This window comes from Maylandia zebra, linkage group LG5, assembly GCF_041146795.1.
Source record: "Maylandia zebra isolate NMK-2024a linkage group LG5, Mzebra_GT3a, whole genome shotgun sequence".
NCBI classification, from domain to species: domain Eukaryota; kingdom Metazoa; phylum Chordata; class Actinopteri; order Cichliformes; family Cichlidae; genus Maylandia; species Maylandia zebra.
Window position 1 is genome coordinate 42,273,652 of NC_135171.1, and position 22,823 is coordinate 42,296,474.

Consider the following 22,823-nt stretch of genomic DNA (forward strand, 5'->3'; position numbering starts at 1 on the left):
TAGTCATGGAGACACACCGGTCTTTGCTGGTGTTTAGTGTATGACATTAAAGATTGTTCAACTGTGACATGAGTATCAGTTTTCAAACTGCAGATTTTGTCCACACGTCAGAAAACAGGAAAAAGTGACAACACACTTTCTGTCCGTGATGGCGCTGCAGGCCGTTTCTCAGCAACGATCATTCAGGAGCAGACGACGGTCTGTAGATTTTTATGGCTCAATCTTTTCAGTGTCCACAGACGTCTTATGTCTTCCCTTCTGTGGTCTTTGTCAGCAGGTGGCAGCACCTGGAGACGCTAGCAGGACCTCAGTGAAGCTTCCTGAAGCAGCAGGAAAGCACGAAAAACACAGAACCAATGCAAACAGGCATGAAGCGTTTGTCTTCCTCTCTCTGTGTGTGTGTGTGTGTGTGTGTGTGTGTGTGTGTGTGTGTGCGTGTGTGTGTGTGTGTGTGTGTGTGTGTGTGTGTCAGTCAGTCAGTATAATCCTTGCTTGTCATTCACGGTCATTGCTCGCTCTCAATGCTGGAAGCTGATCTAAATCGATTTGCTGTATTAAATCCAGCAGAACGTAATTGACCATCAGACGCTGAAACATCCTGACGAGATGCTGCAGGAGGAGGAAAGTAAAGTTTTCATCTGGCACCACTTCCTGTAAACTCTGCGGAGGCACAGCAACGCAGGAGTTACCTGACATGTACTGCAAATGCTGCAAATACTGCATATCATTAATATAATACTGCAAATGCTACATGTGATTAGACACATTAGAGATGCAGTACACTCAGCACTGCATTCACAGAACATCCAGAGGTCCTGTTTACACCATTCACCTGTCAGTCAAAGAGGCCACGCCCCTAATAATACCAAACTGTAAACAGGTGAGTGATAGAAACATCCGTACAGGTGTTGTAAAGAGGAAACTTTGATATCAGAGACTAAACCAGGTCGTGTCTCAGCAGGGCCGTGCAGAGAGGTTTAAAGGGGCGGGTGCTCAAAGTTAAAAAGGGGCACATTGAACCAGGCTGGATAACAACAACACACATTCATCAAGAATCTAATATGGGCAACAAGGCAAAGCAAACGTAGCCGATGCTTTACCTGATGGGTACAATGTTGCTGTTGAGGGGTTGCTGTGGATAGTGCTGGAGGGCAGGGCTGTGTTGATCTGAGACTGTAGACATTAAAAAGTCCACAGGAGAGATGGAAGCTGATTAAACAAGTGTCATGAGATGATAACAAAATGCAAAGATTGGTGACAGCGCTTAGGCTCTGCCTGTGAATCACTCTTTGCTTCTCTTCTTCCTTCCATCATTTCATACATCACTCTCCACTTGCTGTCTATCTGAGAACAAGGCACAACTTGCTATTGCAATAAACTATAATCTAATTATCCACACCTAACAACTCCAGCACTTAATCTATAATAAAATGACAGAAAAATGTTATAGCCCTGCCTTTAGTAGCCTCACACAGCTCCTGCTGTTTCCTCCTCATGTCCTTACCAGCCATGTCTGCACAATGTTATATCATGAGTAATATTTTTTTTAAAAATCCATCTAAATAAAACACACACATGCACACACACACAGTGACATGTTAGACCTTCTTCAGAATACTGTATATACTATGGGCATCCTTACATTATTATTTATTACTAGAGCTACAATAATAAAGCAATGAGGAGGGGGAAGTAATAAATATGAAATAATGTATTTATGATGATTCCATGTGTTTCACTATCCACTCTGTGCAGGGCAAAGCTTATTACATGTTTAAACTGTAGAGATACAATCATTTTACTGCTGTAAAATCCAACTTTTGTCTTATTTAAAATATAAATCTAATATAATCTGCTTCTTAATGTATGTTCTTTAAAATACAGCGTGTGTTTTAATATATTATAATTATCCATCCATCCATTCGCTTCCGCTTATCCTTTTCAGGGTCACGGGGGGCGCTGGAGCCTATCCCAGCTGTCATAGGGCGAGAGGCGGGGTACACCCTGGACAGGTCGCCAGTCTGTCGCAGGGCCAACACACAAGGACAGACAACCATTCACACTCACATTCACACCTAGTGACAATTTGGATTTTCCAATTAACCTATCCCCATTATATTATAATTATAATAATGCATAATTATGTGGACATGCATATTAGATCGTTTTTTAGTGAAATATAATCCCTCCAGAAAGGCAGGAAAAGCCCGGAAACTTACTTTAAAACTAAACATGTTCTAAATACTTTAAAACTAAATATGTTTCTAAATACTTTAAAACTAAATATGTTCCCTAAAACGGTGACAGAGCTACAGACCCATGACAGCCTTACACAGGTAGGCAGCAGCTGTGACCAGCACTACCTGTGCAGTTAATAAAAGGACAGGTAATGTTTGTCGCGCTGTTGCACACACAGCACGCTCGTTTGTTTCAGTTCGTCAGTAGCAACAAGACAGCTTACCAACGTGTACGTAATAAGCTAATACTCCTGTGTGCTACACACTACAGTGTACGCTGTACACCTACTTACTGGTTGTGTCGCATCAGTCTGTGTCTCTGAGTTAACTTGTGTTTCTCCTACAGCTCCGGACCGCAACAAATGCGCGTGCTCTTCGTGAGCTCGTTCCCGGCTCGTAACCAGCGCGTTCTGCCGTCGAGGGCGATCATTGGTTAAATGTGATCATGTGACTGATGCAAGCCAGATCCTTTTATTTAGCAAAACTGTGATTAATAGTTAAATATTATTGTTGAGGGGCACAGACAGGACTCCGCACGCACACATTAAAAATAATAATAATAACTTTTTTTTGAAAGGTTGCCTCAACAAAAGGGCACTTTGGGCACCCATCAGGAAAGGGGCGGGTGTTCAAGCCCCTCTAGCCCCCCCCTCTGCCGTAAACACGTTTGGTCTGTGGGGACTGACTCACTGCTGCGTCTGCTGGACGCCAGGAGAACTGCAGCTGCTAAAGCGTGTCATTATTTTTAGCCTGTAGGAGGACATCCATTTAAAAGACCGGAGTTTTGTCCCTCCTGCTCTTCTTCTTCCACTTTGTCTCCCCATCAATCCATGTGGCCTCGCTCGTCCTCCACCTTCGCCCTCCTCTCGCTGTGCTGCAGACGTTGTAATGGACCGTCTCAGCGGATCGATGCCGGGGGAGGGAGGGGGCGACCGCAGACAGAGAAGCTTTTCAGAGAAGATTTGACTTCAGGCCAAGGACGGTCAGCAGGAGACAAAGAGACCAGAGGAGGTGAAGGACACAGAAAAGTCTCCTCTCGAAGTTTTCTCTTTGTCATCCGTTTTTAGTCTTTTAAAGACAAACTATCAGCAAACTAAATGAAGCCTGCAGACATCTTTGTTCCTTCACAGGTCTGCAGCACAACCATCAAATGTGGTGCGTGAATAACATCGAAGAAAGAAACTAAGAATAAATGAGACGCATGAAGAGAGCGACGTGTGGTTCCTGACATGTTTATCGAGCTGATCCCACCGTCAGCTCGGTGCTGAGCTCCACAGAACAGCGTGCTGACCAAACTCTGGACACCTATGAGGTTGTCTGTAATGTTCCCATGCCGTCCAATCAGAACTCTCACTCACAGAGCCACGCCCTTCTGAGGGTTCAGGCTCCTGAGTAACACGCAGAGGTCCTGCTGATGGCCCGGCTGGACGAACATGCTCTAGTCCTGCCATGAAAAACATGCCTGAACACTGCTGTTGTCACTGATGATGTCACTGATGATGTCACGGATGATGTCACAGGCTGTAGGTGCTGCAGTCGGGGTGGATGAAGAGTTCTGATCCTTTAAGTGACCAGCAGAGGGCGCCACAGGCCAACTTCAGACTGCATTAACACAACAGGCATGAAAATCAACTGGTGTCAACTATTTATTTAACATTTTCAAGGTGTCAGGTGAGGCCAAGGCTCTGTTGGTGTGACAGTAGAGAGAGAGAGAGTGTGTGTGTGTGTGTGTGTGTGTGTGTGTGTGTGTGTGTGTGTGTGTGTGTGTGTGACAGAGTCTGTGGGGAGGAAGTGGAGCTGGTATCTCCGGGCAGCTGAGGGGGCAGACTGATGGTATCTCTCTGCTTGTCCAGTGAAAAGTGAAGTTGAGCTTCACTGCACGTACTTTACTTCATTTAGAGCTGAATAACTTGACTCTACTGTAAACTGAGAACAGCCGTGCGTCCCCACAGGACCGAGCACTCGTGTCTGTAAAATACCGCCTACACGTGAAGAAGAAACCAGGAGATGTGTTGAAGGTGTTTTCAGAGTATTTCACCTTTCTGAAGTTATCAGTGTAAATCTTTGATATATGTTCAATAAAGGAAACTCAGCATTGCACCGGCATCTTCTCCTTTCAGACACCACCTGCATCAGCTGTCGTGTTTCACGGCTAACCACCGTCACTCTCAGCAGCTCTCAGTCTCATGTTCTCTTCAGGACAAACATCTGTGCTGATTCTCAGACGTTCGGCTTCATTTTACATCCGGGTCTGTGCTCACTTCCAGACCGCTTCTTCTGGATTTACTCAGTTCTGATTGGTTCTGAGACTGTAACATCTGCTTGATCTTCTTTAAGCGTAAGGACGGAGCTGCTGCTGGCTTTGTTCATCTGCTACTAAAGCTATTGCTGCCTGTGCACACTGCTGTAAGATGATACCCAGCGACTGAAGCGAGACTGAGGCAGACGGATGAGCTCATCGTGTTTTCGTCGCTAACCGCGTGGCTCTTCTAGGATTCCTCCAGCTGTGGTAACATCAGCAGCTGCAGCAGCTGCAGGTTCTAGTGCTCGATCCAGACACGTTCTCCAAGGACGTCAGCACATCGCAGGTAATACCAATCATCTGCTAAAAGCCTCGGTGTCACCTTCACCTCAGAAATGCAACAATCAAAGTTTTACTGTCACTCAGTGGACAGTAATTTTAATCGTCTCCCACTGTGATTATTGTAACTCTCTCGGTCCTCCACAGCTGCCACCTCATCGTGCAGCTCTGAGATTTTACTGACGAACAACTAAAACCTGGTTTCACTGCAGGTCTTCTGAACGAGGTGCGCATTTGATTCTGCTGGTTCCACTCTGACCACCATCAGGCAGAATCAAACAGAAACCCACAGGATCTACGGCCCGAACCACCAGGAGATGGAAAGCGGCATTATCTCAGTCTATGAGTACGTCCACACACTGACTGAGTGAATGCTTCAGGATCACCTCCTGTGCTGGTTTACAGGGTCGTGGGTGTCTGTGACCCTCTGGGAGTGACGGCGCCCTGCTGATGATTCTCTATCGTGGCTCCAAAGCTTTGGAATAATCTTCCTCTTCACATTAGGTAATCGACATCAGGGCCTGTTTGTAAATCCAGATTAAAAACACATTTTTATTTGCTGGCCTTTGATTCAGTGGTTAACCGACTTGTATTTACTTATATTTTATTGTTATTACTATGTTTATTATTTGTTCGTATTTATTATTGTCATTGTATCTCTTGTATTTCTGTTGTTCAGCACTTTGTGTGTTTTTAAAGTGCTATATAAATAAACTATGATGATGATAACAGAGTCACAGACATTAGCATCAGAGACACTACGCTAACAGGAGCCCCGCCCCCAAGGAGTCAGTCAGCTGAAGCAGGAAACAGAGCAGCCAATCATGTTCTCCACAGCAGAGGTCAGGGCAGCTGTCCATTCTCACCTTCAGGATCAGCTGTTTACGGAGCCCCGCGGGGGACATGGGAGAAAAAAAAATTAAGACGGACTTTTGCGAGATTTCGCAAAACTAACTCGGGATCTCGCAAAAGTTTTAGCCGCCAGCTCGGAGCTGACCGGGAGGTCGAGGCACGATGTGCCGGGAAAGCGGTGTTCCTCCCGGCTGTAGTAGGTCTCGACCTCCCGTCAGCTTCGAGATGGCGGGTGTCAGATCTCCAAAAACGTCGGAGCACTTTTGCAAATATGTGATGTCTTGTAAAACGAGCAGATATCTGACGTTTACACAACTACAGTCACGCCTCAAAATATCTTAAAAGTGTATTTTGCGACCCAGAAAGAGTAATATTTCAATAATTCAATAATCCTTTCTGTCATCGTTGTATTTTTACTCAGTTGCATATAGTATTTGTATTCTATTTTTATCTTATTGTATATTTATTTTATTTTATTCTACTGTATATAGTATTTTATTTTATTCTACTGTATATAGTATTTTATTTTATTCTATTCTGTACAGCTGTGTACTGTATTTATTCTTATTGTATTCTAATTTTTGCCTCATAACTTTTGCACTGTCCACTTCCTGCTGTGACAAAACAAATTTCCCACGTGTGGGACTAATAAAGGTTATCTTATCTTATCTTATCTTATTACAGCTAAGTAGCTGCCGCCATTGTTGGAATTCAACTTTTGCGAGATCTCGCTAAAGTTTTGCGAGATCTCGCAAAAGTCCATCTTAGTTTTTTTTTCTCCCATGTCCCCTGCGGGGCTCCGTAGCTGTTAACCGAACACCACTGACTGTAGAGGAAGATTCTCACCGCTGCCTCTGCTGGACGTCAGAGGAACTGCAGGGTTTGACTGCAGACAAACTGGATGTGTTGTTCTTACCTCGAGGTCGGTTTGTGAGGTTTGAACACGCAGCACAGCGTTGCTCCTTCCTGCTTTCAGGACACACTTCACTTCATGATCTTCTCATTACACTTTGATATTCCCTCTTTCCTGAATGTGCTTCTGTGGCAGCGCAGTAATAAGCCCGTCTCATCTCTTCTCTCCAGAGGAGATGCAAATTGTGGTTTTTCGTGAGATAATGCCTCATTAAATGTATCAGTGCGGCGTTGATTGATTTGTATTACCAGGAGGAGACCCCACAGTGACAGAAACATGAGGCAGAGCTGGATTAACTGCAGCATGTCCACATTTTAACTCACAGATCTCACATGGATTTTAACAGCAGTTCTGACAGCAAATCTGCTTCAAAGAGACAAAAGAGAGAAACAGACAAAGGTTCTAATGATGCTTTCATTTTACTTCTGCAAAGGCAGACAGTGGAACAAGAAAAGATCACAAAATGATCCATCAGCAGGCTGTGTCCAACTCCAGGCCTCGAGGGCCGGTGTCCTGCAGCTTTTAGATCTCACCCTGGGTCAGCACACCTGAATCACATGATGAGTTCATTCCCAGGCCTCTGGAGAACTTCGAGACATGTTGAGGAGGTCATTCAGCCATTTGAATCAGCTGTGATGGATCAAGGAGACATCTAACCCTGCAGGACACTGGCCCTCGAGGCCTGGAGTTGGACACCCCTGCTTTAATGTATATAATGTGTTGTATTTGTATAACCACGCATGTGACAAATAAAGGATCTTGAGGAGGAGGAGTCACAGGGATATTACCCAGCAAGCCATGGGGCACATCTCAGGTGTCTTTATGTTGGACTGCACTTCTTCCCTCTTGCTCATTGTGATATTAAATGTTTGGTTAGGAAAACATCATTTGCGGTAAAATCCATCCCTTCTCAACCTTCAGCCCGACACATCGGCTCTAAAGCCGAGCCTGGAAACTCAGAACGCCGACGATGATCAGCGTGTGACGGATAAAGTACGAGGCGTCATCGAAGAGCATGAGGCACGGCGGGGCGCCATGGTCCACACGGCCTTAAGCAGTGTGAAACAGAGTCACACTGGGAACACGCCCAGGTGTGCATCGGGACTCTACGAGGACCTCCAGCATCAGACACCACCCGTCCCGCACACGCACACCTGTGTGTTGTTGCTCCCCTGTGTGATTTAGGTCATGTGACTCACCTGTTGCGGTCCTTCAGCGCTGCCGTGTGTCACGCGGTCCTGTTGTGTTTTTGTCTTCGGTGCATTCGAGGCTTGATTTAAGTGTAAGTCTCATGAAGTAAAATCACTGCGTGTATCTCTGTGCAGCTGCAGTCAGCGATAACCTGCAGCCACGGTGTGGAGCAGACGCCGACCAGACGTCAGAGGAGCGCCCGCTGCAGCTTCATACCCTGTTTCACTTTTATCCGCTTCGTCATCACGCGTCCCAAATCTACGGCAGGTCTGGTAAACTCGCAGTTTCATCGATCTGTGCAGTCACAGGATTTCGTCTGAGGGCCCCTGGCGACATCAAACCCTCGTGGCCAGCTCTGCGTTCTCACAGCAGCTACTGATTCTTACCTGGACTCAGGCTGCAGCTCCACAGACCTCTGAGGAATGTTCAGTTCACACAGGAGGCACAGCCACCCCTCGTTTCTTAATGATGATTGGTCCAGTTATTTAATGAAAATGTGCAAACACACACGGAGACACAGAGTTTATACGCAGCTGATGAGCTCCGGTGTGAGCGCCTGTATTCCTCAGCACAGTCTGAACTCTGAGCAGCTGCCTGTGATCTCTGTAAGGATCTTCAGGAAACGTTCACGTGCTGTGTGTGTGTGTGTGTGTGTGTCTGCGTGTGTGTGTGTGTGTCTGCGTGTGTGTGTGTGTGTGTGTGTGTGTCTGTGTGTGTGTGTGTGTGTGTCTGCGTGTGTGTGTGTGCGTGTGTGTGTGTGTCTGCGTGTGTGTGTCTGCGTGTGTGTCTGCGTGTGTGTGTGTGTCTGCGTGTGTGTGTGTGTCTGCGTGTGTGTGTGTGTGTGTGTGTGTCTGCGTGTGTGTGTGTGTCTGCGTGTGTGTGTGTGTCTGCGTGTGTGTGTGTCTGCGTGTGTGTGTGTGTGCACGCTGAATGAAATGAGATGTCAACATGTCATTTTAAGATGCTCAGTGGAGGAAGGAATGCAAAAATGAAAACGAATCAAACTTACCGACACGCCCTCACACACACACACACACACACACACACACACACACACACACACACCTGGATTAAATGTGTGTTAGAGAGTTTGTGTGATTCATTTTCAGCTCTGAATTCTGACCTGTTCACCAAGGACACACACATAATGAGATGGACAGAAACACACACACACACACACACACACACACACACACACACACACACACACACACACACACACACACACACACACACACACACACACACACAGCGATGATGACGATTCATTCAGAAACAAAGGGCATTTCTCCTCCTCAGTGAAGTGCAACACTGCCACCTGCTGTCAGCTGGATGAAGTGCAGATAGAGCCACTGACTGATATTCAGCACACAGTAAATGTGACGATTCCACTCACATCAAATGTTTACAGGTTTATGAATCTCTTATAGCTGGCTGAAGCCTGGCAGCGCTGACAAACACATGAGACTGCATGAATGATCCAAGTATAACCAATGAACAGACCCACAATCAGTACAGCTGAATGTGCATCTTATCTTAATGACCTTGTAGTACCATATCACCCTATTAGAGCACTTCGCTCTCGCTCTGCAGGCCTACTTGTTGTTCCTAGAGTATTTAAAAGTAGAATGGGAGGCAGAGCCTTCAGTTTTCAGGCCCCTCTTCTGTGGAACCAGCTTCCAGTTTGGATTCAGGAGACAGACACCATCTCCCTCCCTGGTTCTGGTTCCAGCCTGGTTCTGCTGGAGGTTTTGTTTTCTGTTACAAAGGAGGGTTTTTGGCAAAAGTGGGGAAAACAAACACTCACTTTGTCGGGGTGTTTTGTTTTTTCTCTGTATTATTGTGCGACCAATGTGGTGTTGCCATGAGGCACCACATATAACCATATAAATGCAAATGTATTGAATCGAACTATTACAGGAACCTTGAAACATATTTCCATTATTGTTGTCATAAAGTGGATGAGCACCAGAACATTCAGGCTAAGCTGTAACTGAAATATTACACGTATGAAAATGTGTAAGCGGGGAATTTAGAGATGGGACCTTCATTTAAACCTCAGACGGCTGCCGTTTGATGTAGTTGCAGTTTATGAAAAAGCTCTTTGCCGTTTATCTACGAGTCAGACAGAAAAATTAATCTGGGACTGAGGAGGACCGTTACAGGAGGAAGTACTGCAGTACTGAAGGAGAGACAACTGGACCTGCTGCTGACAGAAAAACACTGGATGCAAAAGTGAGACGAGAACACCTGACGTCCTGTTTGAAGGAGCCAGCTGCTGCTTCCAGCTTCACTCGCAGACTTCCAGACTGGAGGACGTGTGCTGTCCGCTCTGTCGGGACGTCTCAGAGATCCCTTTACAGCATGCTGGGACATTTCTGCACGTGGTGTCCTCAAAGCCATTATTGTCCTGGTCTACGCGTCTCTCTGGCTGATCAAATTTTCAGGCCACATGTCTGTTTATTGTCCTCCTCTCTCTGCCTGGGCGGAGCTCATCTTTGGCGCCCGCCCTTGGCCCACACACCTGGTGTAATCAGGTGCCACGGATCTGCCTGATTGCCTGAGCCTCTATTTAAGATGGCGGCTCAGCACTCTTCTTTGCTGGATCGTTGAGCAACTCCCACTTCCTGGACCTGTTCGGTTCCCTGAATCTTGTGGCATGGCGTGGCGTTGAGTGAAACGTGAGCGTGAGTGCCTGAAGAGGAGTAAGGAGCGAAGCGCGGAGAGAGAGTGGAGTGTGTTTCCTGGACCTGTTTCCCATCGATTCTATTCTGGATCCTTATTACTCCTTTCCATATGTTATGATGTCATAAGCTATGATGTAATTGTGACAGGGCCGATACGTGGGGTGAACCCAGAAGACGACTCCACTGAGTTTCTCACAAGAATGTGAAGTTTTATTTGTCACATGTCACCGGTGTCAATAATTAATTACATAAAACTGGAAATACATTATTTATTTAATGTTTTAAATTAAATTAATGGGCACTGTAATTAACATTAATTATTTAATGATGTACTTGACTCAGTCGTTTCGGCACTCCTGGCCCTCCACAGTAAGCGAACCTTTCAGCGTTTCGTGTCCGATTTAAAGAGCCGTGAATTTAAGCTGTATCAGCGATCGTTGTTCCAAACTTTATTTTTCATCGCTCATGTAGACGCTCTGTTCATCGCCTCAGTGGTTCAACTCATCGCTCCTGAACAGGCCCTCTCCACATGCTGTCAGATAATAAAACGTACAGAGGAGCTTCTTTGATATTTCAGCTGACGGCTCAAACACAGACTGAGTTTTAAGATCTTCAGGATTTCTTTGTATTTGTTTGTATTGCTGTCAATCAGAGAGCTGTGACTCAGACGGCTGCAGCGCTAACAGCAGCAGTGTCTCCTCTGCTGAGAGAGCTGACGGTGGGAGCACTGAAGCTGCTTTCTTTATTATTTAGATCCAATCCGGTTGTTCAGTCTGACGTCACTAGCCGTGTCTGGGTCTAAACTCCGCTGCAGGTCCATATGTCAAACGATCACTATGGCATTACTGAGAGTTGAAAACTGTCTAAAGTCTTTCATCTTTAATAAAATGATCAGCGTTCTGCTCTACCAGGTGTAACAATTGAGTTTAACATCCAGGCATCCATGAAAACGGAATTTATGACATTTAACGGAGTTAGAAGTTAGCAGGGAGTTAGCTCGCTAGCTTCTATCTAAATACAATATAGCATGTCCTGACTGCGGGGTTTTGGAAACAAATTCAAACGTACAGCTCTGTTATCACTTCCAGCATAAATGAAGACAGAAAACTAAACAGCAGTGACGTTTGTAGGGTTACTGAAGTTTGGCTAGCTGCTATATAATGATGTGCTACGTGACCGCTAGCGACACAGCTATGTTAGCATAATATAAACAAGCTAACTTTTTTTCCACTCGATAAAAGTTAACGTGAGTGTTCTCGGTGGTCAGGAACAAATGTAATCGCATGGCAGGATGCTGTAAAAGGACCAAACTTCAGCCAGGAGAACAACTGAGATAATCCATCCACAATACGAGGTTAGTCATTCATATACTGCTGCATGGGCTGGGCTGTAGTTGCATCCTAAGGTTTTAAAAACTGAGCTTAAATAAATGATTAGCGGTAATAAAAGCCGAGGGAGGTCAACAGTGATCACTGACTGTTTTAGGAGCTTTTTGAGATCAAATAGAAGAAAATACAAAACATTAAACATGTTAACAACACAAAAGCCATATTAAACGCAGACTACTTTAGGCCCGGAAGTAGGATTCATCACTTAACGACCGGATTGTGACTGCAGGTAAATTATTCACAGCGCGCCCTCAGCCCCTTCATAGAGGAGTCGCCCCCTGCTGGACATTAGACACACTGCCGGTTTAACACACACGTCCATACTGGCTGCTTCTTCATAAACAGTCTGTGAATGTTAGAGGTTTACACAGTTTGTTTGGGTGTGACCCGGGCCCTATTTCAGGAAGCCGGTTTAGAAAACTCAGAGTGAAAAACGATACTCAGGGTTGAGTAACCCCGAACTGTCCAACTCGGAATATTCGGTTTCAGAAAGGCTGATAACAATTAGTTCAGTCAACGCGGAGTTGCTTTAACCCCAAGTTAAGCGCGCGCACGAGGATACATAAAGCCCTGATTAGTGGAGCACAGATTAAGCGAGTCACCATGGAGACGGAGGGAAAGAAGGCGCGGTCAGTGTATCTTACAGCGCTTGAGGCCGAAATTCTGATGGCAGCATATGCCGATAACATGCAAATTCCACGGAAAAAAGTAACACAGCCACAGCTGCAAAAGAAAGTGAGCATGCATGGCAAAACATAGCCGACAGAGTCAATGCGTGAGTGTTAATTTAAACATTGATCTAGGGATTTCCACCCATTCAACACGTTATTTTATTATATTTTATTTTGTATTTTATACATTTTATTTTGTGACGTGATGTGAGCGCAGGTGCAACCCAACAGGCCCCAAACGTTCCTGGCAGCAAGTAAAAATGAAATATAAAAATATAGTCCAAACAGGTAAGGTGTAATTGTATTATGAGCCATAGTGCTTGGTCTGTTTGTCCCATGTAAATCAATTGCAGTTAGAGGCTACATTAATTTTCTTTCTGTAAGCACTTATTGAAATTATCTGAGCACAACAAGTACATATTTGCTTACTCTGTATGCTCAAATGTGGCCCGTTATAGCCAACAGAAAAAAAAAAAGCGGAGGCCTGAAAAACAGGCGGGGGTCCTCCACCACCACCACTCACAGAGCCTGGCCACTTGGCTTCCACATTTGTGATAATGTTGGCAGCATCACATATGATCTTCACAGTGCAGAGAACACAAATTAGCATCCATTACTATAATGAAATAATTTGTTAGTTTGACATGCTACAGGGAACTATGTACCTGTACATTGATGCTGTGGAAAGACTTCCTGTTCACATAGTCTCCTTCATTTACTGAAGGAGCAATGATTGGAATGTGAGTGCCATCTATACAGCCAATCACGCCTGGGAACCGTGAGAATAAATGTAAGATTTAAGTAGTAGTTCAAATATCACCACATCATGAATTAAGTTTTGGTCATCCTGATACCTGCAATTTTGTGGCATCCCTCTTTGATAAATCTTGTGGGTCTATGACCGGGGAACACCACAAACGAGTACAGGAGACGTTTCAGTGCAACTGTAACATTCCTGACTGCCCGACAGACGGTAGCCTTGGAAACGTGCTCAGCGTCACCAATATTATACAGAAAGCTCCCGTTTGCAAAAAACCGAAGTGCAATACAAATAATATGCAATGAACTGAGAGCATGTCCGCGATGTGTCACATGAGCAATATTAGGCCTGAGGATGTTATTCAAATAAATTATAGATTGTGCTGAAAAACGGTAACGTTCACACAGGAAATCATCAGGAAATGATAAAATGTCCGAACGCGCTCTGATCACTCTCTCCCGGCGGAGAGCTCTGCGGAGAATTTGGGCTTCAACATCTACTGGCTCTTCAAGGAAGGGACACGCCATGTCTGACACTTCCTACAGTCAGGTTTCCGACAAAGAGGCGGAGAAAGTCAATGTTAGTTGAAGTAAACCTGCTAGGGGGCAGGTTAGCTTCACGGAGTGTGTCGTCATAGTGACTCACTGAGGCTTCATCTGAACTCGCTTTGTGAAACCGAAAACCCAGAGTTTTCGTTAACTCAGCGTATACTTACTCAGAGTTTGCACTAAACCGGCTTCCTGAAACAGGGCCCAGAGAACTCAGCCATCCGTTTACCTCCACGTATAAGGTCGCAGCTGGAGGGGTGGAGCCTATCCCACACAGAGGAGGCCAATCACAAAACAGCATGAAGCTGTTATGCAACTTTAACTTCAGGAGTTAAAGCACCCAACAAAGAAAAGTAGTTCAGTGAATCAAAGACAACAAATGAAACCTAGTTTTAAACACATGATAACTGTAGAGCGTCCGACACGTGCTCATGTTGACCTTTGACTTCATCACGTCTCCTCCACACTTTTCCTCTCAGCTGAGCTCCAATCATGGCGATCTATAGTCTGACATGTTGTGGCTTCACTCAGGTGAGAGCGCAAAATATGAGTGGCTCGTATATCTAATAATCTCAGGAGCTCACAGTGACTAATAACTGCTGTGTGTTCATAACGCTGAGTGTGAACAGGTGATTAGTCAGCAGGTGTGAGGCTGAGGGTCGGCCAGCAGGTGGAGACAGAGCTTCATCTTTAAACCACATGCTGTGATCGCTCATCATCAGCAACAGAACAACAACAACATAAATAAAAATAATAACATTGAACACTTATCTCACATGTAAAACAAACACACACACACACGTTGTGTGCTGCTCCTCCTGGCAGGTGGAGGTGTGCTCACTCTGCCTGGACGAGCTTGTTTTCAAGTTCCAGTTAACATGGAAACTTTTCCCCGCTGCTGTCATTGACCCATTTACCTTCACACACACACACACACACACACGCACACACACACACACACACACACACACGCACACACACAGCCATTTGTGTGCAGGTCTTGTGCTCCTCCATCGATCAGGGGAAACTGAAGGCTCCTGTTCCTCTATAAATACTCTGGCTGTCCTTGTGCACGTCTCCTTCATCTTCACCACCGCTCCTCTTCCTCCCTCTCTCCACCCCTGCTGCAGCTATTTCTGTCTCAATCTATAAACTCCGTCCACCCGGCCTGACCAACAGGTCTCTCTCTCACACACACACCACAGTTTAAATCTGGTGTACAGAGCTGAAGGTTTCAGATTCAAAGCAAAGCTGAAATATTTCAAAGCTGCGTCTCTGACCACATCACCCGCTCGTACAGACCGTCGTATCCTTCCCCAGCGTCCTGACTGCACCGGTTACAACCTGAACTCTGTGGTTTCACACAGGAACAACACTCAGCACGCAGTCACTCCGACGAGCACAGAGGTCATCCACCGGACTCTGAGGCTTCAGCCATCTTTGTTTACAGGTGTGAAATGAGGAGTTTGAAGCCATGATGAAGAGTGATCCTGTGGCCTCTGTCCACTCCGCCTGAATCTACATGAAGAAAACTGTGAGTGTGAACTGCAGACTGTCCAGTCCAGGGGAATAACCGAGGTCAGTGTGACATCTGACTGGATGCTGTGTGAGTGCAGTTTGTTACACATCGAGTCAAAGCGCTTTCATTAGAAAACAGCAGTGAAAGCACAAACACAAAGTCTGTGAAGCAAACGCACACACAGACACAAGATCATTTCATGCGGAGCACACTTCTCCTTCGCTGTTAAATAAAGAGGACATAAAAACGCTGCACGCACACAGACGCACACACACACACGCCCTGACAGATATAACTCTGACACACTGTGAAATAAGTGTTTAAAAGTTTAGACACACAACAGCAAGTGGTTCTTCATTGTTTGGCTGCACTGACACCAATCAGCTGATGCAATCAGCTCTACTTTATGCAATAAAATCTCTGCTGATGGATGTCAGGATTTTCTATCATGTTTCATAAGAAACTTGTGTTTTTGGTGTGATGTGCATGCAGATGCTGGAAACTGTTTGATTGTGTTGGGAAAAAAGATTTTATTACACAGTGAGCTGATTGCATCTTACAAACATCCGTTTGCAGGCAGATTTCACGGCTCGGTGAGGAACAGCTGCAGTGTTGGACTCCAGGTGTGGTGACTCACACAGGCTCATTTACAAACGCCAACATCACGGCTAACAGCTGGATTATCCTGTTTCAGTGCAGCTAGCCAAACAGCGAACAGCCACTTCCTGCTGCAGACGGTAACATGGACATCCTGTTACTAGTTAGCTAACATAAACTAATGCGAGTCTGTTAGCCTCAACCAACCACAAGACGTCACGCTCCGTACTGACAGAAGATGGCGCTAAACATGTTTTAAAACTTTAAACATGGTGTAAATGAGCCTTTATGTGGGCAGCGTTTCATGTCCCCTTCTTAAATAATCAGGCCCCATCTTATCTTAATGACCTTGTAGCACCATATCACCCTATTAGAGCACTTCGCTCTCGCTCTGCAGGCCTACTTGTTGTTCCTAGAGTATTTAAAAGTAGAATGGGAGGCAGAGCCTTCAGTTTTCAGGCCCCTCTTCTGTGGAACCAGCTTCCAGTTTGGATTCAGGAGACAGACACTATCTCTACTTTCAAGATTAGGTTTCAAACTTTCCTTTTTGCTAAAGCATATAGTTAGGGCTGGACTAGGTGACCCTGACGGTGCCGGTTTCTTACAGCAGGTCTTTGAGTACGGTAACTTAGAGATGTGTTCAGAGCTCCATCACCTCGTCTGCTCCTTCAGCGGGGTGGTTTCTGCTGCGTCAACGTTCAGGATCTCACCCAGCGATCGACACCTGACTAGGGATGGGTACCGGTATCTGGGTCTGGTTCTGACATAAACGGTAGTCACCAGACCGAAAAGCAGCGCACATTTTGGTGCTTTTTTTTTCCTGAGATGTCATACACTTTGGATCATTTTACCTTTCCAAGGATAGTAGGCGGGTCCAGGTACGTATTCACAGCAAAAGATGCAAACTCAGCAGCAACAAGTGCTTTAAGCTGATACTGTGATACTGTCAAAGGAGGTAACTCCTCGAATCCGATGAAACACCTGGCGACGCATAGCGTTTTTTTTTTTAAAAGCCCAGAAATGCGCCGTATTTGATAGCTTGCTGCCAGACCTCACACCGAGAACATCTACTGCGGGTGTGGTGCCTGTTATCGGACCCGGAGTTAGCAACATCCCCCAGAAACCCAAAGAGGAGAGTCCTGGCCCCTAGCCCTGCCAGTGTAGCAGAAATGATGAGGATGATGATGCAGCAGCAGCCGTTCTTCTCTGCGTGAGGAGCTTAATGTTGTTCGTGTGTAATTTACGTTGAGTAGGCTAACCACGTTATTACATTAATGCATGTAAGGTGAACTAGCAAACATCATCATAGCTACATGCGGCTGTCTTCTTGTTTGATGGCAGATACTCCCTTCACCCTGGCCAAAAAGGCTAAAATGACCAAAGAAAAAGTGGAAAACAGCTGAACATGAGAGGATTTTGGACAAAGTTGGTGTTTTTTCCATTGTTTAAGCTTCCAGCCAAGAGTGATACCATATATGCCCCATAGCTGCAGAAAAGGCTAACATTGTTATCTTTTTACAAAAAAACAGCTGAACATGAGAGGTTTTTGGACCAATTTTGTGTTCTCCATTCTTTAAGCACCGGCACAGTTTCAAAAGTACCGGTTTGGTACCGGTATCGGATAAAACCTAAACGATACCCATCCCTACACCTGACAGGCTGAGAACAGTGAAGCCTTTTCTGTTTGTCCCATAAAGGAAGAAAATCGAGCTTCACGTCAGACTGCGGAGTCAGCGCTCTGAGGTCAGGTGGCTCGGCTAGCAAGAAACTCCAATAACTAATCAGTAATAATCAATAAATTCACAAAATGAACAGAGACGGTTGCTGGTTCAGGATAAATAATTTAATGTGGTTACAGGAGCCCGGAGCGGCACACAGAGGTGCCGCTAACACGCCATAAACACGCCGCGGGGGCACGCCGTCCTCAACATGCTGAAAACAAAGTGACGGCGTCGCATTCAGACTGTGTGATATGAGGCGCCGTTTGTAACGTGAAATTAACGGCAACATTTTTCCACATTTAGCTCAAAACCTTACAAAAACATGTTTTTGTGAAGAACTTTTTTACATTTAGTAAAATATTTTTTAACTTTTCATATTTAAAACACAATTTTAAATATGAAAAGTTAATGTTACAGGAAACTAAATATTTAGGCTAACATGCAAATTTATTGTACGGATCAACGGAAATACCAAAATAAAAGCTTTACGAAAACCTCCGGTGCAAAAGTGTGCCGGTATTGGTCGGATTATGTCTGCTCTCCCCCTCACTTCTCATCGCCATGAGCTGCTTCACTTCTTGCCTACGAGCATGTCCGTGTGCTGCAGCGATTGTGAAGTGGAGACTGCAGCTGCTGAGCGCACTACTGCTGAACCTTTGGATGGCCGACGAAACGGATCTTCGGAGGTTCTCAGCTAAATCGCTGCTGGTAGGCAAGAAGTGAAGCAGCTCATGGCGGTGAGAAGTGACCAGCAGGGGTCATTTCACAGCCCCGGGGCTGTGTCTGCTCTCTCCCGGGGGCGTAGCATACCGATGTTTTGTCACGTCCCGCGGCGTTCCTGAGGAAACTTATGGTCCGCGCCGGGTTATGGCTGAATCCCAGTGGACGGTCCCGCGGTTATAGACGTTCCAGCCCTAAAGCTAACCATAACCTAACTTTAACCAGCAGCTAAATGGCGTAAAATAGTGTTGTCCAAAGTGATTTTAAGAAAATGAACCATGTGTAGATTGAGTCCAAACGGTTCTCATGTGTTCTCCTTTTCCCCGAGGTTTTCGTAAAGCTTTTATTTTGGTATTTCCGTTGATCCGTACAATAAATTTTACATGTTAGCCTAAATATTTAGTTTCCTGTAACATTTAGATTTAAATATAATATTTAGATTTAACATTCAAAACTGTGTTTTAACTGTGAAAAGTTACAAGTATTTTACTAAATGTTGTAAAAAAAGGACTCGTTTTTAGCTAAATGTGGAAAAATATTGCAGTTAATTTCAGCATGTTTCATTTTACAAACGGCGCCCCACAGTGTGAACATGTGTGAAATCATAACTGTGGAACTAACAGCAGAGTACAGCGAGCACGCAACGACTCCTCCAGCAGAAACACCACCGTCATCATCATCAGCGCAGTAATCCGGATACACATGTGCGTCTCATCCACGCCAGGTTCAGGTTTTCTCTGATTCGTGGAGAACAGTTCAAACATCTGCTGACGGTTTGAATTTTACTGATGAAGAGCAGCCTGTAGTTAAAGGATGGACGTTTGCTTATTTAACCGATTTGAACAGGTCACATGTTTCTGTGTTCTGCTGTGAATGAAGTTTATGAGACCTGAAATCACTTCTTAATGATGTGGACGTTTATCTTAAAGCAGCTTTTCAACAGCAGTGACGCCCTCTTTGTTTGTGACACTGAATCTGGAGCCTGACGGTGATAAGGACAGAAACGCTGTCACAGCAGGGTAACAACAGTCCAGCAGGCGTGTGTGTACAGGTACAGCTCTCTGAGCTGTGGATCAGGTGGTGATGGAGGACGCTGGATCCTATCTGCGGTTGTTTGGCTCTTTGTCGACCTTTTCGTGTGTTTTATGTGAGTTTTGTGTGTCTGTGTTAAATTACTGTGGGAGTCCTGGAGGAAGCCTTCCTCTGCTGAGGATGAGGTTCTCCTTTGTTTCCTGTTTGTGTGTTTCTGCAGAGGCGACACGCCTGCATCCTGTTGCCCTGTAGCACTGTGTGTGTCTGTGTGTGTGTCTGTGCGCGTGGTGTACTCGCTTTGACAGGTGGAGGTGCTGTTGTGCTAATGTGACAGCTGGTTCTGTTGCTGCCTTCACATCACTGCTCTGGTTTTTTGTGTGTAGTTATGGTGCCTCATTTCACCCTGCATGTGTGTGTGTGTGTGTGTGTGTGCGCGCGTATGTGTGTACGCGTGTGTGTGTGTGTGTTAGGAGGAGGCCGGCTTGCTGTAGTCCTCGACTCCGGTGATGGTGGCCTTGCAGAAGAAGCAGTCCTTGTTGTTCATCAGGTGCTGGTTGATGCAGGCTCTGCAGAGGAAACAGGAAGTTACGCTGATCATGTGATCGTCTGCAAACAGCTTTGAGCATGTAAGGTGTTTATGTGTGACTGAGCTGCGCTGACACATCTTCGTTTTGCTGTTGGAGGGTTACTGTGAGCACGTGCAGCAGCGAGCTGCAGGTCCACCTCTGAGGGCCAGGTTGCAGCTGTGGGAGGCGACCTGCCTCCAAACACTCAGACAGATGAAGGCGAGCCAGGACCTGCTGGCTACGTCATGTGCGGATCTCTTTGTAAGACGACACTTAGGTCGTGCTTTTGGTTCTTTGGGATGATGCTTTTCACCGCTCTGCATCACTTCCTGCGCCCACCCCATCAATGAGCCATATTTAAAGAACAGCGGCTAACCTGAACGACTCTAACGAAGCTGTCGGGGGATTTTCTGTCTCAGGGTTTATCAGATTGTTTCTGTTGTATTTACTCCCTCTTCAGCACGTTCTGAGCTCTGCATGGACGAGCACCGACATACATCAGAGATCTTTTACATCCCAGCAGGTCCCTGAGGTCATGTGATCAGGGCTTGCTGGTTGTCCATCATATGAGGCTGAAAACAAAAGTTGACAGAGCTTTTGTAACTGTGGCCCCCAGACTCTGGACCCCTCTCCCTTTGAGCTTCAGCTCTGTGGACTCAGCAGTCTCTTTTATAAAACAGCTAAAATCATTTTTGTTTCTGTGTTTTAGCGTTTCTGTGAAGCACTTTGTGATTTTTATTTTGAAAGGTGCTATACAATTAAATGTTACTTTAGATGTTTTTTAATGGTGGTAATATTGGTTTGAAGGTTTTGGCTTTTATTTTGAAAGGTTCAGTAAGAATAAAGAATAATGTGGCAGAATTAAGATTATTTTTCTGACGGTGTTTAAGTCGTTATTGAGCCAAGAAAGCTGCCAGAGGACCGACAACACACAGCTGTCCAATCAGACGACACGACGTTTGATCCGTTTTGAAGCTTCGTTTCACCCGGCGTGATGTGTGACACACACTGAAACCTGTCTGTGTGTTTTAGAGGGGCCCGAGTGAACGCTCAGAGCTGCTCTCACGGGTCCGTTTGTCACGAGGAGGAATCAGCTGGTTCACCCGGTGACAGCGCTCTCCATCATGCTGCAGCAATCCATACGGCCGCTGAGTCGGCGTGCCAGCTCAGCTAAATCAAGCGCACCTTCAGGATAGCATGAAATATGCATCCAGATATGAACGAGGTCTGCGCCCACGGCGGCGTCCAGCTGCAGTAAGGAAACAGCTGACTCACACACACAGGTGAGAGTGTGCGAGTCAGCCATATCTGTGTGTGTCAGGACGTCTGCAGGATCAATCTCACACTTTCAAGATCCTGCTTGCCCCACACTCGCCGTCACGTCATCAGCTGTACCGAGCAAGGCATTCTTCATCGCCGTCTCAGCGTCCTGTAAACTCGGGATGTGCTGCCCGCCACCAGCATGTTTGAGACTCAGAATGTGGCGTTAGTGCCAGTGTTACGATAAGGTTATGGTAAGGGGTTGTCTATTATGTCAATTAGATATGAATACCCGACGCGTGTGTGTGTGTGTGTGTGTGTGTGTGCTTTGGTGTGTGTGTGTGTGTGTGCTTTGGTGTGTGTGTGTGTGTGTGTGTGTGTGTGTGTGTGCGCGCGCGCGACTCACTTGCAGGACTTGTGTGAGCAGGGCTTGAAGATGGCAGAGATGGGGTGGGCGTAGCAGATGGGACAGAGGTCTTCCTCGCTGGTGGGCTGAGGACAGAAAGACAAACTCATCAGTCACTTTGTTGTCTCTGTTGCCGGCGTTCGCCCCAGTGCATGATGGGACATGTGAGTTAACGCCGCGGGCGCGAAGGGAAACACTCTTCCCGCAGACATCAACACCCGCTCTTCACACTCGCTGCCTTCTCAGCCCATCTGCTCCCTTCATATGTTTTCACTTCACAACCTTTCTTCACTAGATTCAGCCTCCACTCCTCCTCACCTCCTCCCAGCACCTCCCTGGCACACATCTGTAAAGTTTAGGTGCCGGTCAGCGTGCTCATCAACAGAGTGAAACTCCCACAGAGGGGAAAGGTCACACTGACAGTTTAACAAACGGCACAAGCTGTTTGGTCTACATAGATCATTTAAAGTCTGCATCGTTAGGGGCGTGGCCTTTGACTGAGAGGTGTCTGATAGGCTGAACTGGACCTCTGCATCCTGTTTGTGCTGTTGGAGCCTTTTGAATGAGTCATGTGACCAGTAACATGGCTGCTGTGAGGTTACTGTACTAACAGAGCGTCCAGAAGGCGGAGCTCCAGTTTCTACCTGGGCGTGACTGCGTGCCCATCAGCAGCCGTCTCTGCTGCTGTGGATAACACCAACACAGATCTCTACCTGCAGAAAACCAACATCCATCATGGTAACGCTGCCACAAACCTGTGGGTGATGCTGCACCCACTCATCTGAGAGGGAAACACAAAGACTTTCAAAATAAGAGAGAAAAATGTTAAAAATGTGCATAATGATTCCAGCCTCCCAAATCTTGAGCTGCTCTGTGTGGCAGCAGTTAACACGTCCACACAAATCCCTCCTTTATGTATTCCTTCCTTTGACTCCCACCCTCCCGCTGTCCACCCGTCTCTCTCTGTTGCAGCCACACAGCACGAAGCCTCCAACCTATCGACACCTGGATGTCACGCCTCCACCTCCTCCTGCATGTCCTCCTCTGTCACTTTTCACCACCCACTGCACACAGCAGTCAGGCTGCTGCTGAGAAGAAAACCTCCTGAAATAATCTCGTTCAGACTCTGAACACACCGTCATTTGAATCGGTAGACGAGCTTTAAACATGTTTT

At 46.0% G+C, this 22,823-nt stretch overlaps 1 protein-coding gene across 1 annotated transcript in view; it reads right to left on the reverse strand.

The window, feature by feature from the left end:
• Positions 1–17,772: 17,772 nt before the first annotated feature.
• rnf123 (ring finger protein 123) overlaps positions 17,773–22,823 on the reverse strand; it is a 111,151-nt gene continuing 106,100 nt past the window's right edge. Inside the window, exons 39-40 of the mRNA XM_076884394.1 lie at positions 21,650–21,735; positions 17,773–19,983 (exon numbers count right to left, since the gene is read on the reverse strand). Coding sequence (XP_076740509.1) covers positions 19,884–19,983; positions 21,650–21,735 — 186 coding nt within the window. The 3' untranslated portion in view covers positions 17,773–19,883. The remainder of the gene's footprint in view (positions 19,984–21,649; positions 21,736–22,823) is intronic.